General features: G+C 34.1%; 1 protein-coding gene, 1 non-coding gene and 2 pseudogenes across 6 annotated transcripts; all 4 read left to right on the forward strand.

The window, feature by feature from the left end:
* Positions 1 to 415: 415 nt before the first annotated feature.
* On the forward strand, positions 416 to 2,320 carry LOC149518675 (vascular-related unknown protein 1-like; annotated as a pseudogene). The gene is made up of 3 exons (XR_016342454.1): positions 416 to 1,113; positions 1,238 to 1,310; positions 1,415 to 2,320. The product of XR_016342454.1 is annotated as a vascular-related unknown protein 1-like (transcript).
* A 3,308-nt stretch (positions 2,321 to 5,628) lies between these two features.
* On the forward strand, positions 5,629 to 7,519 carry LOC111281487 (isocitrate lyase-like; annotated as a pseudogene).
* Positions 7,520 to 8,327: 808 nt separating this feature from the next.
* Positions 8,328 to 8,446, forward strand: LOC149518676 (small nucleolar RNA Z152/R70/R12). The gene has a single exon (XR_016342529.1). It is a non-coding gene; the product is annotated as a small nucleolar RNA Z152/R70/R12 (small nucleolar RNA).
* Positions 8,447 to 10,227: 1,781 nt separating this feature from the next.
* XRCC2 (homolog of X-ray repair cross complementing 2 (XRCC2)) lies at positions 10,228 to 14,608 on the forward strand. 4 transcript variants are annotated; one of them, XR_016342081.1, is made up of 10 exons: positions 10,228 to 10,891; positions 10,962 to 11,113; positions 11,396 to 11,466; positions 11,923 to 11,985; positions 12,363 to 12,500; positions 13,209 to 13,302; positions 13,661 to 13,697; positions 13,815 to 13,915; positions 14,014 to 14,213; positions 14,381 to 14,608. XR_016342081.1 is itself a non-coding variant. In XM_022870287.2 (9 exons), the coding sequence occupies exons 1-9, from the start codon at positions 10,564 to 10,566 to the stop codon at positions 14,035 to 14,037; spliced, it is 1,017 nt and encodes a 338-aa protein (XP_022726022.2). In that variant the 5' UTR covers positions 10,363 to 10,563; the 3' UTR covers positions 14,038 to 14,215. The 4 variants fall into 4 exon arrangements, 1 of the variants encoding a protein (XP_022726022.2); XR_016342080.1 differs by having other exon boundaries at positions 10,363 to 10,891; positions 13,200 to 13,302; XR_016342082.1 differs by lacking the exon at positions 11,923 to 11,985 and having other exon boundaries at positions 10,230 to 10,891; positions 13,200 to 13,302.
* Positions 14,609 to 15,322: the final 714 nt, after the last annotated feature.

The following is a 15,322-nucleotide window of genomic DNA, read 5'->3' on the forward strand; positions in this document are numbered from 1 at the left end:
TTTAAATTTAAATTTTGATGAACAAATCAATAAAATTTAATTTGAATTGAGTCAAATAATATAAAATTTTCATTTAAATTTAAATTAAAATTTAAAAATTTATAATTTTATATATGAATCAAATCAAAATCAAACTCAAATCATTATTATCTTTTTAACTGCAGGGAAATTCAGAACTGACGGAATAGCAGGGGGGATTATGCAGCTTATAACTATGGGTGGAGAGAGCTAATAATCTAATGAAATTAAGGGCAGATAAAATTAAGTAAAGGGTACCCACTAAACCCAAGGTGGGGTTGGCTTCAATTTTTTTTTTTAGTTTGTTCATGTTTTGAGTAGTCTTCTTATTCTTTTTGGATTTCAATTGACTCATGCGAATTGTTTTTGGTTGAAAGTAATCAAGTCCAAACAAACAAAATGGCTGCCATTATTGCACCACAAAGGTCAACCCCCTTGCATGTCCTCTCTTTCTCTTTCTCAGCCTTGTTTCCTGTAGCGGCTGCTAGCTGCCTTCAACTTCCCTGGCCCACCTTGGCCACACCAAGATTCTACATCATGGGTTTCCTTTTCTGTATTATTTTGTAATAATATTTTGTTTTTTGGGGTATAAATCCGCCATTATCAACAGCTTCTCGATTTTCTTTTCTGCCCAAAGAAATTTAGTCTCTCTTCTTCTCTCTGGTTGACACATATATATATATATATTTTTTTTTTCTTCTCTTTAGATTGATGGAGGATTACTCTATTAATTCATCTATACACAAATTATCTGTTGCTTCCAAAGGAACAACAACAACAACAATCAAGACCAAGGATTCAGCCGAAGAGAGTGGCTGGACTGCTTACTTTGAAGATTTATCAAACAATGATCATCAGCAAAATATTAACTCTTCTAGTTTTAGTTGTAGCTCTTCCTTGATCTCAGATGCTGCAACAACTGGTGCTGCATGGCAAATATCCCACAATAACCATCATGTTTTTGCCTGCTCTTCAACCTGTGCCCCCTCCTCAAAAATTCCCAAGAAATTGAAGTTCAAGAAAACAAGAACGAAAGAAACTTGTGAGGATGATTCTCTGGAGGATACTGCTAGTTCTCATATTAATAATCCCAAGGTAAAAATATTGAAGAACACCCCATATTTCTGTATTTCTTTGTCTTAATTTTGATCTTTCTTTCGCATCTTCTTCTTTGATACTTACTGGTTTAATAATTCTTTTTGTTTTCATATTTGAATAGGTTAGTGACTTGAAATCAAATGATAGGAATATTCCCAGAAAGACAAAAGATCAGGTCCATATATAGTTCTCTGGTAATTAAACTCAATTATTCTGAGATCATGATGATAATATATGTTAGAAGGTTGACCTAATTATTAAAGAGTTAAATTAATATGGCTTCTTGGTGATTATGTAGGGGAAGGAAACTGCTTCAGAGAATTATTCAGAGATACAGATTGAAGAAGAAATTAAAGAAAATGAATTTTGACCATGGGATCAAGCGTAATTAATTGTACAGAGTTAAAGAAAAGAGGGCTTGTTTAGTTCCTTCGTCCATGTTACTTTACTATCTTGGTCAACACTCAACATTTTATCATTAATCTCTGTCTCTCTTCCCCTCTCTCTCCTCTCATGTCTTCCTTGTAGCTGGCATGCTTATATCATTGTGTAAAGAGAATGACTTTGAGCTCGAAATTAACTCGATTCATACCTTAGTTATAAGTGACATCCGATAAATTTTAAAATTTATTCCAACTCCTTCCATTTCCGACCTCTTTTATAAAATATAAAAGGAATTTCGGTTGATATATGTTGATTATAGTGTGAGCATACATTATTAAGTCCTTGATCTATAATATTACATGAGAAAGTAAGAAAATTAAATTACTTGGTGAAGAAAGTGAACCTCATTTCATTATCAGGTATTCCCGTTTTATGAATTATGGTAGATAATTCTAACAAATAAATATTCAGGTATATTATTCTTGGTGAGAATGAGAATCACAATCACAATCACAATCACAATCAAAACCCAGCTAAAGGATGGGAGTTCCTTGCACCCTCAAAGCAGAAAAAAAAAAAAAAACAAAGACAAAGGTTTAAATATTATTTAATATCCAACCTCTTGCAGGCCATTCATTTAAATTATTCAGAAAGGGCTGCAATGGAAGACCCCTCCATGTGCACAAGCATTATATCAAGGCAGGTGAAGCACAGAACAGAACCCAGAGTTGTTAAGGGCGTTCAGCTAAACACCCACCATTTATTCTTCTGGTTGACTACCTAATCTATCACACTCTTCTATATGGATGTTATCTTAAGTCTCCTTTTCTCATTATCCTTTTAGGAAGAAGATCGTAGTTTCGGGATCGAAAAAAGAGTTGCAAGCATTATAATTTTAATTTCAAATTTATTAAATATTAATTTTTATGATCGATTTTATGAATTAAATGAGTTAAATTATATAATTCATCGATAATTAAGATGTTTTCAGTATATATGCTTTTAATAAATGTAATTCCTTTGGATTTATGTTGCTGCATTTAATCAGTTTTTGAACTAATTTTTTTTCCTGTTTATTTCAAAAAGTTTTGTTTGTTGATTTATAGAAACATTGGAAATTTTCCAAAAGCTACCTTCCAACGTAAAGAGAGACCTATATATTCTACTTTTAAAGCTTTATTTGTCAGTATACTGCAAGGCATAATTAAAGAATATGACAACTTGGATTACTTGGTTTGATTAAAAATTGGAAGAAACTGACCAAAATGGTTCAGTTTGATGCATAATTATCTGATCAAAGTGCAAGATTCGAATTTCTGGTTTCTTCGGTTTGAAATTTTAACCATAAATGGTCGAAACTTGAAAGCAGTGGAGAGGTCCAATATTTGGCATCCAATTCGGCTTTTGCAATGAAATCTTGGACCATTGAAAAGCCCAAAATCTATGTTTTGTGCAATGGTAGATAGGTTGATTTTTAGTATATAAATTTATCTTTGATCCACTTTTTTATACTATTACTTTGTTTTAGTACAATTCATACAACAATTTGAAAAGAAAAGACTTAATTTTTTTTTACCAATAAAAAAGACTGAATTTAAAAGAGTGAGATATGGATCCATAAATAAGAGTGTAAATGATATATTAGTACTTGTAAATTATTCGGGTTCGATTTCAAAAAAATTTGAATTCGGTTCGATTATTATCGAGTCGAGCTCAAATTGCTCGACTTATCGATCGAGTCGAATTCGAGTATTCTTATATCCGGTTCGAGTAGTTCGCGAGCATAATCAAACTTTTATATTTAAATATATTTTTATTATTTTAATTAATAAAATATTTCGAATTCAAATTCGAGTTTGAGCTCGAACATAAATAATCGAACTCTTGTCGAGTATACAAATCAAGCTTATTTTTATATATTAATCAAGCTTAATCGAACGAGCTCGAATAACTCGAATTTAATCACGAATCGAGCTCGAGTTTGAAAAATAAAATTCGATTAAATTCGAATCGAGTATCAAATCTTGAATTATAAATTAAACTCGAACTCGAACTTCTCACTGTATTGACTCGATTCGATTAAACCCTATCCACAAATAAAGTTTGATTTTGTGTGTGAACGAATATTTTAAACCACGATACGATTGGGCTTATTAGATCATTCTGAAGCCTAACTAATATCCAAGCCCCTAACTAATTAAGAGACCTTTTACAAACAAGCAGGTAAATTTTTTTTTAGCGATAAAGGATTTTTTTTAACTTTCATTTGATATATATATATATATATATAATTTAAATAAATTTAATAAATTTATAAAAAATTAATTTTTTACATTCTTCTAACGGATTAAAACTAAGACAATAAAAAAAAAATTCTTATCACATTAACCAACTTATGTTAATCAAATAGGTTATCACATATTTCAGTTATTATCTTGTTATTTAGTACATATATTTCTAAAAATTTAATCTAAATTTAAACTCTTCTTATAATTTTTTTATTTTTTTTATAATATTTCCACCTGCATATATAATATATAATATATAATATTTCTTCATTTGAGAATGCGTTGGCCGTACCTACCAATAGTTTTTTTTTTTTTTTTTTGGTCCTGGATATTTATCATGCAATAGTAATATAATCCTTGTAGACCACAAGGGTGATAGATGGAATTATAAAGCTGATTCAAATGTTCATAGTTTTGGAACTCCATAGAAGTAAAACAAAGTTTTTTTTTTTTTCTCGTAGAGAAAGTGGTTGCTTGTAGTAGGGAAAGAAATCTCCAAAGTAATGTGAGAAGCATGAAGGTCGTTTTTCTTTTTCCTCGAATTGCTATACACCTTAACCCCCCATCACCCCATCTCAATCAGCAAGCAATTTAGGACCACAGTCAATAGCTAGGTCAGCTGGTTCAGTTCCACCTTCAACCATATACCAACCACCACCCCATTCTCAATGTCACAGATCCCAAGTAGAAGGAACTCTTTTACTCAACGTTAAGTATTTGGTTCCAATTTCCCCATCACTTTTCCAGAAACTCAGCTGCAGTCCAAAGAACCCATATCTCATCTTTATTTCATGCAGCAAAAAGGAAAAAATAATGGTGTGATCATGCAACACATTCCTTACGTGATTTTTTCTTCATATAAATAGATATAGAATTTATGATAGAAAAGGATGCCATGATCCTGAACCGATCTTACCCGGAATCGCAAATCCCAAGTTTATTTACGAAGAGCAGATCTAATTGTATTAGTGTCTATAATTGATTTCTTCTTTATAACACTAGTTGATAAGGCCTCATTGGTACGTGCTATAAGATTTCGTAGATTGGAACCCACGGTTATGGACTTGAATCCATTAATATGGAATATTTTCTTTTCCAAGTGAAATCCTCTAGTATATGAAAGAGTGAAAAAATGCTTTCGTTGTGATCATACAATACATCTTTGCTTTCTCCATGGCTACATGCATGCTCTTTGTCTGTATTTTTTTGGGTTGCTTGAACTGCAGAGTTTTTCTTATCTCTAAGGAAAAAAGAATCCATGGAATATGACAAATTAATATGATTCTACCATGCATGTTAACGAAATAATGCTGATATTTGGTGAATTATAACAATAAGAATTTATAAAATTGATTGATTCTATTGCCAAATATGAAGTATAATTAAAAGGAAAAAAGAAAAGAAAAGAAAAACAGTTAGTTGGATAAAATTGCCAAGTTGTATGAGAAAGTGATAAATATTGAAATGGCAATGGAGAAATGAGGATTGGGGATAGGTCTATCTTGATTGTCCTCGGGAATCCCAAATTTCCAAAATATTGTAACAATTTTGTATCGTCAGCAATTCTCTAAGAACATTATCCCTAAATGAAAGGAGTGTGTAAGAAATTAATGCTTACAACTTTTTTTTTTTAACTTGAATCTACGAGGATTTCATTTCCATGAAATTGAAATAACAATAAGACCCTTAAAATGCTGTATATTTTTATGTAACGTTTATTTTTTTTATTTGAAGTTATCAGAATTTAAATCAACATTAGATGACTATTCCAAAACTCGTTTGAAGGACGAACGATCATCTCAAAATGCAGTTGTATCACACAAATTATCATGCTCTGACAGTTGTTTTCGGATATTTTTCTCGTCTGGTTAAAGCAGAACAGATCTAAAATCAATGACACCAAATTCACTTCATCTTGATCTGTCAGAAAACAATAGTCTACTGCTTAAATGATCTGTTTTTCGGATCACTCACAGCCATACTCAGCTAACCCGACGATCATACACAGCTAGAGATGTTGTGACTTTACGGGGCAACCTCAAACAGAGCTATGGCTCAAACGAGATGGCAAAAAGTTATGGAGAACTCTCAAGACACACCAAGCAAATGGCACTGCCTCAAGGACTTTTGGTGCACTTGATCCTGTCCAAGTAACCATGATGTCCAACCATTTTGACTCCATTTATGTCTCTGGTTGGCAATGCTCCTCTACTCACACCACCACCAACGAGCCAGGTCCAAACCTTGCTGACTATCCTTATGACACGGTCCCGAACAAAGTGGAACACCTTTTCTTTGCACAACAATACCATGACAGAAAACAAAGTGAGGTACGAATGAGCAAGAGCAGGGAGAGGGCTCGAACCCCTTATGTTGATTACCTGAAGCCAATCATAGCAGATGGTGACACTGGCTTTGGTGGCACCAGAGCAACTGTTAAGCTTTGCAAACTTTTCGTGGAGCGTGGTGCTGCTGTTGTCCACATTGAGGACCAGTCCTCTGTAACCAAAAAATGTGGTCACATGGCTGGTAAAGTGCTTGTTGCTGTTAGTGAACACATTAACAGGCTTGTCGCTGCAAGGTTGCAGTTTGATGTTATGGGAGTGGGGACAGTTTTGGTAGCCAGGACTGATGCTGTTGCCGCTAATTTGATCCAAACCAATGTTGACACCAGGGATCATCAGTTTGTTCTTGGTGTGACTAATTCAAATCTTCAGGGAAAAGGTCTGGCCACTACGTTAGCAGAAGCAATGGCTGCTGGTAAAACTGGCCCTGAACTTTAAGCCATTGAAGACAACTGGCTAGCCATGGCGCAACTCAAGACATTTTCCGAATGTGTTACGGATGCAATGAAGAACATGAACATCAGGGAGGATGAGAGGAGGAGGAGAATGAATGAATGGATGAACCATTCTATTTATGACAGGTGCCTCTCAAATGAACAAGCCAGAGAAATTGCTGAGAGATTGGGGCTCAAAAATCTTTTCTGGGACTGGGATTTGCCTAGAACCAGAGAAGGGTTCTATAGGTTTAAGGGATCTGAAATGGCTGCAGTTGTTCTTGGTTGGGCTTTTGCTCCTCATGCTGACCTTATTTGAATGGAGACTTCGAGCCCAGACGTGGTTGAGTGCACCGAGTTCGCTGAAGGGGTGAAATCAATGCACCCTGAAATCATGTTGGCTTACAATCTCTCACCATCTTTCAATTGGGATGCATCAGGAATGACTGATGAACAGATGAGAGACTTCATTCCAAGAATAGGCAAGCTTGGTTTCTGTTGGCAGTTCATAACACTAGCAGGTTTCCATGCTGATGCACTGGTGACCGATACATTTGCAAGAGATTTTGCAGGGAGGGGAATGCTAGCATATGTGGAGAAGATCCAAAGGGAAGAGAGGAACAATGGGGTGGACACACTTGCTCACCAAAAATGGTCAGGAGCAAACTTTTATGATAGGTAGCTCAAGACAGTCCAGGGAGGCATCTCATCCACTGCTGCTATGGGCAAAGGCAAGTCATAAAAAACCCCATTCTTTTCCTAGTGATTACTCTAATAGTGGAAAAGAAAAAGAGTTTGATAATTAATTTTTGTTGTTTAAAATTTGTGCAGGAGTGACAGAGGGGCAATTCAAAGAAACATGGACTAGGCCAGGAGCCATGGACCTTGGAACTGAAGGCAATCAGCTGGTTACTAAGGCTAGAATGTAAGAGAAAGCAATGGTGAAGGGACAAAAGGGTTTGGTCTATTTGAAGCATTACCCAATTCTTATATTTTGGAAATGGCATGCAAATAATAAAATATGCTAATAACATAATTGGAGAATGGATCATTCTGGGCAATTTTTTTTTTTTTTTGCCCACAGTGTGTATCTTTTTTTTTTTAAGTCTCTCGAATGCTTTGTTAAAGATGAAACTTGTTTCTTTTATAGTTTCTCAAAGTTTCAAATGCTAGTTTTACTAATGCAACTCAAGGTATAAAACAACATATTTGCGTTAAAATTTAAAAATCTAAATGGTTTTTTGGACAACAACATCTCGTAATCCACCTTTAAAAAATTTTTGAGAAATTTTATGGAAAACCATAAATTTCAAGGTGTATTTCTAATCACTCAATACTTTCTCACATAAAACATAAAAAACTATTATTAGTTGAACATGACCTTCAATCCAGCTCAGTGATGAAGCAATTGAACATGGCATTGGCTGAAGTTGAAGACTATTATTAGTTGAACATGGCCTTCAACCTAGAAATTGAAGATTATGTTGGGAATAATAATTCAAATCTCATAACAAATTTATTTGAAATTTATTAGATATTACTTAATAGACAAAAAAACTTATAAGAGAAGAATTTTAAGAGGTTTATTGCCTAACAGACTAACCTTTGGCTGTCTGAGTGCCCTTCTTTCATTCTTTTTTTTTTTTCTCAAAGAAATTGTCAATGATCTGATTGTTACACACACTGAGCCCACCTGATTGATCTTTTTTTTTTAGTTTTTAATTTAATTTTAAAATAAAACTAGAAAAGGGATTTGCTTTTATGCTATGATGAGATGAAAACAGGCTAAAGAGTTGATGGGCAGCGGATTTGGATCTTTCTTATGAAAGTTCTGCCATGAGCCATCTTTTTTCAAAAACTTATCCTTCCACTGAGCTCTAAATCCTTTTCTTTTGCATGTCATTTGATCCTGGAAACGCCACAAACATTGTGTTTTCTTCAAAGCTTTCTTGAAACTTGAATGGAAAATAAAACACCAAGGATCCTAGTAGTATTTTGTCCAAAAAAAACTGCATCTTAACAAGACATGTCCAAATCAAACACAGCTTAAGCTGATCATGGGATAATGATTTCGGATCAAAATTGGAGTTGATTGGCCAAAGTTTGTAAATGAATGATGAATGAGCAAAACATAGAAGTTGGTATACATGTCAGGTGACAATTATACTTTTCTCATAAAATTGATTTATTAAGTTATGCAGCACTAACATTTATACGTTTAGCAATCCTTTTTTTTATCCGATGTTAAGAGGTTGGATTGGTCTGGCATTTGGCATGGAATCGGATAAGTTAAGGGTTGACTCTTGATATAGAGTCGGACGAGTCAAGAGTTGACTCTGATACTATTTATTACCTGATTATTATTCTCTTTTAACAAAATCGGAACGTGCAACGTTAATATTTATATGAACAACCTTTTTTATCCTATGCAAAGTAGAATTAATACATCTCTTTTTTATCCGACCCAACATTGGATTAATGCATCTTATCTATTCTTTTTAAATTTTGACGTAACATATACATCATGAAAAGGTGATTTTTTTTTTAAATGGACCTGTTCTGTTGGACATTTTTAAGGGGGCAATAACTATCAACTCTCCACCCAACCCAGGGTTTAGAATAAGAACACCATAGTATTTTATGGGTGTTAGTTGTATTCTATGATTTTGATACTGAAAGATGGTTTTAAGTTTGGACCAGTTATGAGTTGCGAAGTACAATGGTAAAAGTCGCTGATGTTATGGTCAAAACATGAACCAAGATTCTGTACTGGTTATTACAGCATTTTAAGTTGCCATGATACAGTTGCGGACAGTCACAGATAAGAAGTTTAGCACGACTGATGAAAGGTTAAGAGTTGGTTTGAAATTTTTTTTCGTTGAAATGTGATTTTTGTTGGAAATATTGATTCAAATTTTATAAGAGATTTGTTTGAAATTTATCAGATATTATTTGATGGATAAAAAAACTTGCAAAAGAAGAATTTTAAGAGAAAGATGATTCTTAATAGGTAAGTTTGACTTGTAAGAGAAGAATTCTAAAAGGAAAAGGATTTTTAATAGGCAAGTTTGACTTACAGGAGAAGAATTCTAAGAAGAGAGGGATTTTTAATGGGCAAGTTTGTATGATTATAAATATATAAAGTCTTTACAGCGTTAGGTATGAGAAAAAGATGTAAGAGAGTTGTAGAGTTTTGTGGGATAGACAGAACTAGAAGAGATTGAGATGGTTCACATAGGTATGGTGTATGGGAGCATATGAGTATGTGTTTGGTTGTGTTGAAAGGGTGCACAAGGGTTTGAGTTTGTATTTGTTTGGGTTGAGAAAACTCCATAGGACTAGAGGAGATTGAGTGTCTTATGAGTATTGATTGTTGAGTGTGGTTGATGATTTGACGTAAGTTTGTAATTCTCTACAACTAATGGATCTTGTTTCTCATCCGTGGATGTAGGTCAGTTGGACCGAACCACGTTAAATTGTTATCTCTTATGTGTTTGATTTATTGTTTGATTTCGCTTCCGCTGATATGATTACATTGAAGGTTTTTAGTCCAACAAATGGTATCAAAGCTGTGGTGTTCTCTAACAACTTTTGAAATCAAAAGTTGATTTTCAAATAAATGAACTCGATCCTGGAGGATGAACTAAGCTTTAATTGGATGATAAATGTATGTAACCATCAAGAACGAAGTTTACACTGGTGTTCGGAGTTCTTTTCTATAAAATTGAAATATTGTTACAAGATTGATAAGATCATCAGTATTAGACCCAATCCAATCTGAAACTTGAGCTTGAATTTGGGCTCAGAATGAGTTAGACAGAATCCCAAAACCCAAATGGATATGGAGGCCCGAATGCATGGCTTCCCTCTTCCGCTTCAAAAGTGTAAAAGGGAGTAGCAAGGAGCTTCTCCATGATAAAACTGGGCTATGCATGAACATTGAACGGCAACCGTGATACTTCCTGAAGAAACTGGAGGTTTTAACCGTCAAACCTGATGGGTTCCAAAGCCTGGCTCGTTGAAGACGAAAGTGCAAGAGAAATGTTGGACAGGGTTCTAACTGAGCGCCCTTTCTTGCTTCTTCCCCCTCTTCACAGGGTTCCTCTACGCGTCGGCAACATTGTTGAGATTGTAGGCCCTTCACCTTCTGCCAAAACCCACATCTTAATCCAGGCTGCCATCACTTGCATACTTCCCAGACAGTGGAAAGGTGTCAATTACGGTGGATTGGGGCATTTAGCGATGTTCCTTGACTTGGATTGTCGCTTTGACATTTCACGCTTCTCGGATTTGTTAAACCATAGAATCATGGAAGCAGCCAATGGTAAGACTAATTCTTGATGAAAATTAGCAGTTTCTTTTCTTTTACTAAAGTTTGGTTCAAACACGTATAGGATCAAGCAGTGAAGTAGATTGTCAGATAAAGGAGTCCGAAGCTCAAAATGCAACAATTAAACCTTACAATGAGGAATTGTTTGCATCATGCATGAGACGGTTTTTATACATCCGTTGTTATGATAGTTCTGAATTTCTTGCCACTCTCAAGGTGAGGACCAAAATTTTCCCCAATTGCCCAAGATATAAGGTGCAAAATAAGTGTCTGTCTGATTGAATTAATGCATTGTTTTCTTTTCATGAGGAGAGAAATGAGGGTTGATTGTCCAAGTGAGAAACCAACACTTTAAGATTTTGAAATGGACCGAATTGGTGCAAGGACCTTGGCAGACTTCTCTTTATACTGTTGTAGATTTGTGCTTTGGTAAAGAAGATTTATTTATTTGGTGGTTTTTAATCTATTGTCATTAGTGTAATTTTTGCTGGATGACAGACATTACACTATCGGCTTCAAAAGGAAAGGGAAACACATGGTGTTAATGTTCATGTCCTGTTGATTGACAGGTTTGGCATTGATCCCTCTAATTCAAACCCTTTACCTTTGTTACCTTTTATTGTCTTTCAGTTGTAGCTGTATCTTGTTGATGTAACAGTTAGAAAATTGATTAAAGCAGATAGTTTAATGAGTTATGGAATATCAAGTATTCTATCTGTTTAACTCATCTCTCTGATGAATATAAGTTGTGATGGTTTTAGGGTAGAGTGTTAGTGGATTCAGTAATCCCAATAATTGAATAGCAAAGATCTCCTTCCAATAACTGACCAAATCGACCGAATTATTTTGGCTAATAGTTTCCAGTACCAAAATTTAGCAAAGGAAATATAACGGGTTAATGAATGGAAGTCTGAGTTAGTTTTGGGAGGGAGTGTGAAAGAATCTAATGTAAAATTCTTTGAAATTAAAATAACAGTTAGGATCACCTAATTCCATAGCCTCTGATGTGCATAAATTGTCACCAGCATTGGAGCATTTCACTGGATAGATCGTGGTTCATCATCTTTTTCACTGGAGGGTGATACTAGGTAACTATTTCAATATCTGTTCCCACAGTTTTGAGCAATCTTTTGAAAATGTCTCGCATTTTTAGTTATTTCCTCCCATAAGTTATAGTAAGAAATTGTTTAACTGTTTTTGCTGTTTTTTTAAATTTTTCTTTAGTTTGCCAATCGTATAGAGTTTTGGATTGTCCTAGTCTTTCCATTCGTGGTATATGTTTATAGTTTATTCTCTATTTAGTTTTCCCCCAAGATCAGATCCAGTCATTATTTCTCACTGTTTTTAGCTATTTGTTTCTTTTTGTTTAATAGCTACACAACACACACACACTCAAATTTATGCAGGTGTAAATATGTAATAAAGAAAATTTTGGTTACTAATTTCATTCTTGATTGACATGTAGGAAAAGCTTGCATCTCCAAAGTGTGACAGAAACTGTAGTTCAGGAGATCAGAAAGCTCCTATTGGTGCATCCCATGCTTGTGATGGCTACAAAAGCAGCTGTCTTAGGCAACAGATATTCAATGAATGATTCAAAACGGTAGGTTCCCTATATACTTGTGCATGGACGTTTATGCAGTTGGAAACTTTATATGTCCACTCACCAGCAGCTGGCAGTATATCATGCAATAGTCTTATACTATAGATGTAAATCTGTTACTGGAAATTATTATCAACAACTGCATGATGTAGTGTTTTAGATGCCATATTTGTCATCTTGACTGATTATGACTGCAGAAAAATAGCTGATTCAGTCCGTAGTTTATAGTTCTCTTAACTAATGTGGATTTGACAACACGTAACTCTCCCCTTCATGTCTAAACCTAATGGAACAATGGATAAGAATGGGCTAATCATGCAGATTATTAAAATGAGACAGACAAATAACTAGGCCTCTTTACATTGTTTCCTTAGTTACTTGTGTTCCTTGTATAGTTATAGGTTTGAATTCCTCCATAGCTTGGAGTTAAAAAAATTGGATGATTGAAAATTTCTGCTATTCACGATGGCTAGTTGGATTGTAGTTTCCACCTCAATTCCTTACCACTTATGGTTCCCTATGCTCCTCTTCTCATTTTTTATTAAGAGCATGTATCATTGTTTAAAATATGTAATGTCATTCCACTAATTTGAAAAGTGCTTTCCAAAACCTATAATGTTATCACAGATATACTTCCATTATCTGATGGAAGCCTTTGTCCCAGTAGAGTTTAAAGGTAATGATTAATCTTTTTGACAGGAATTACAGAACATGGTCTGCAAAGGATAACCTGCATTCAAGAAATGTAACAAATAGTGATCAGCAAGTTCCATATCGCGAGTATATGCCTGCTGTCTGGCAGGTAACGCCTAGGATTAGGTTGTTTCTCTTGTGATTCATGAGGGTGTTTTTTAGGACACATGCATGAAGCCTGTTATAAGTTGACTGTTGCTTAGCAGTTAAAGTTTGTTAGTTGTCCCTGTGCTTAGCCAAGTGTTCAGATCAGTCACTGAGGCATGACATGCAGTGAAATATTAAATTGATATCCATAAAGTGCGTTAAGACATACATGGAGCGTAGGCATATGAGGGATTCTTGTTACAAAAGTACTTCTTGTTCTTCAAATATGACGTGTAGAATTTGTCATAGCTGACTATTTAACAATGTTGGTCATTAAACTTTATATTGTGTTAATTAATAATCCTTTCTGGTTGCTGCAGTCCTTAATTACGCACAGGATTCTTGTACGAACTACAGGTTCAGAATCTTCTTTTTAATAGTGGAAGTCACTAATTCGTGTGGCATCTTTATGCTTGAAGTTGCTTTATTTCTTAATGTGGAATATGCATCTAAGGTGTCCTTACTATGTTACAGATGCTGATTTTGTTAATGGTGAGCATCAAAATGTCTCTACATATCTATCAGAATGGTTGCTGCCACCACTGAATTCCGTGGACAAATTTATAGTGAGAGATGTAAGAAAACACTCATGCTTCGCAGTTTTTAAGAAGAAAAACCAAATATCAACTCTTTCCTTCAGTTGTATTTGACATAATTCATTTGCCACCTGTAGACGGGTGTGTTCGTTCTTTCTTGAAAGTTCTCTTATCCGGCAATGTGGGAACTGAAAGGTTGTTGAAAACTTGAAATCGCCTCTTTACCTCTTATTTTCTTTCAACTGTTGAAGCAAAGCAGCCATGAATTGAGGCTGTTGCAGGAGCAAATGACCTTGTTATTGTTTTCTGGAGCTGCAGCAACCACCATTCACACCGTGTGAGTTTCACTTGCTTCCTTTTCACTTGCTTCCTTCTCATTCTCTCCCTCTCTGGAGGCCCATTTGTTTACTTCTTTCCTTTGCTTCCTGTGGCATATGAGATCATATCTGTTTTAGAAAATGCTGGTCGTTCTCATTTCAGTTGTAATGCTGCTTAATTTCACAGGACTCCGGTCCCGCATCTGGGGATAAATTGCTTTCCTCATGAATGCCAGAGTTCATATTAGTCATTCTGGCCATTGAATTCATATCAATAATGTATATATCATCCAGAGTTCATGTTTATGCACAAACTACAAAGTGAAGTAAATGAGCAGTGAAATATATGTATAATTTTGATACTAGAGTTGGTTTTTTTTCATCATAATTTGATCAAATCTCTAGAGTTTTGCTAATCTATATCATGATGTGTGTGTAGGATAAAATTTTTTCTTTCAACTTCTGGAAATTAGAATCATTCTTCAACTTTTTATACTAAATGGGATTCTTATTGAAACTTTAACTTTAGGATAAGAGGGGGTTACCTTCTGTTATGCATGTCAAAATTCAATAAGTCTTCATTTTTATCCAAGAAAAAAAACTTATTTTTATAAAAAAGGGGAAACCCAAATTCTAAACACCATATAAGGAAGGTTATGTTTTTTTTTTTTAACAAAGTTGTCTGAAAATTAGTGAAGATATTATGGTGATGGGAGTCGATTTTTGAGCACGTTGGATATTATTTTTTAAGAGTGATTTGTAAATTTAGATTTGAGATATTGTGTATTCGTATTATATAAAATAATTACGATTCGTATATTCATGTATTTGTATTATGTTTTATACAAAAATTATGTATTAGACGCGAAAACATGAAAAATAAAATTGTTTTGTTAAATTCATATATAATTTTTATTAAAATTTTAAATTATATCATTTTTTTTTTTTGGATAAAATGAATATTCATTTATCTAAAACTAACAAAAATTTGTTACAATACAACTATACAAAATTGTGTTATATTTGTTGTTGTTTTTTTTTTTTTTTATCTCTAGTATCATTTTTGTATTATGTTAATATATTATATTTTAAATTATTAGATTTATATAAATTAATTAAATTAAATTTC

This window comes from Durio zibethinus, chromosome 5, assembly GCF_047325235.1.
Source record: "Durio zibethinus cultivar Kanyao isolate XHJ-2024 chromosome 5, ASM4732523v1, whole genome shotgun sequence".
NCBI classification, from domain to species: domain Eukaryota; kingdom Viridiplantae; phylum Streptophyta; class Magnoliopsida; order Malvales; family Malvaceae; genus Durio; species Durio zibethinus.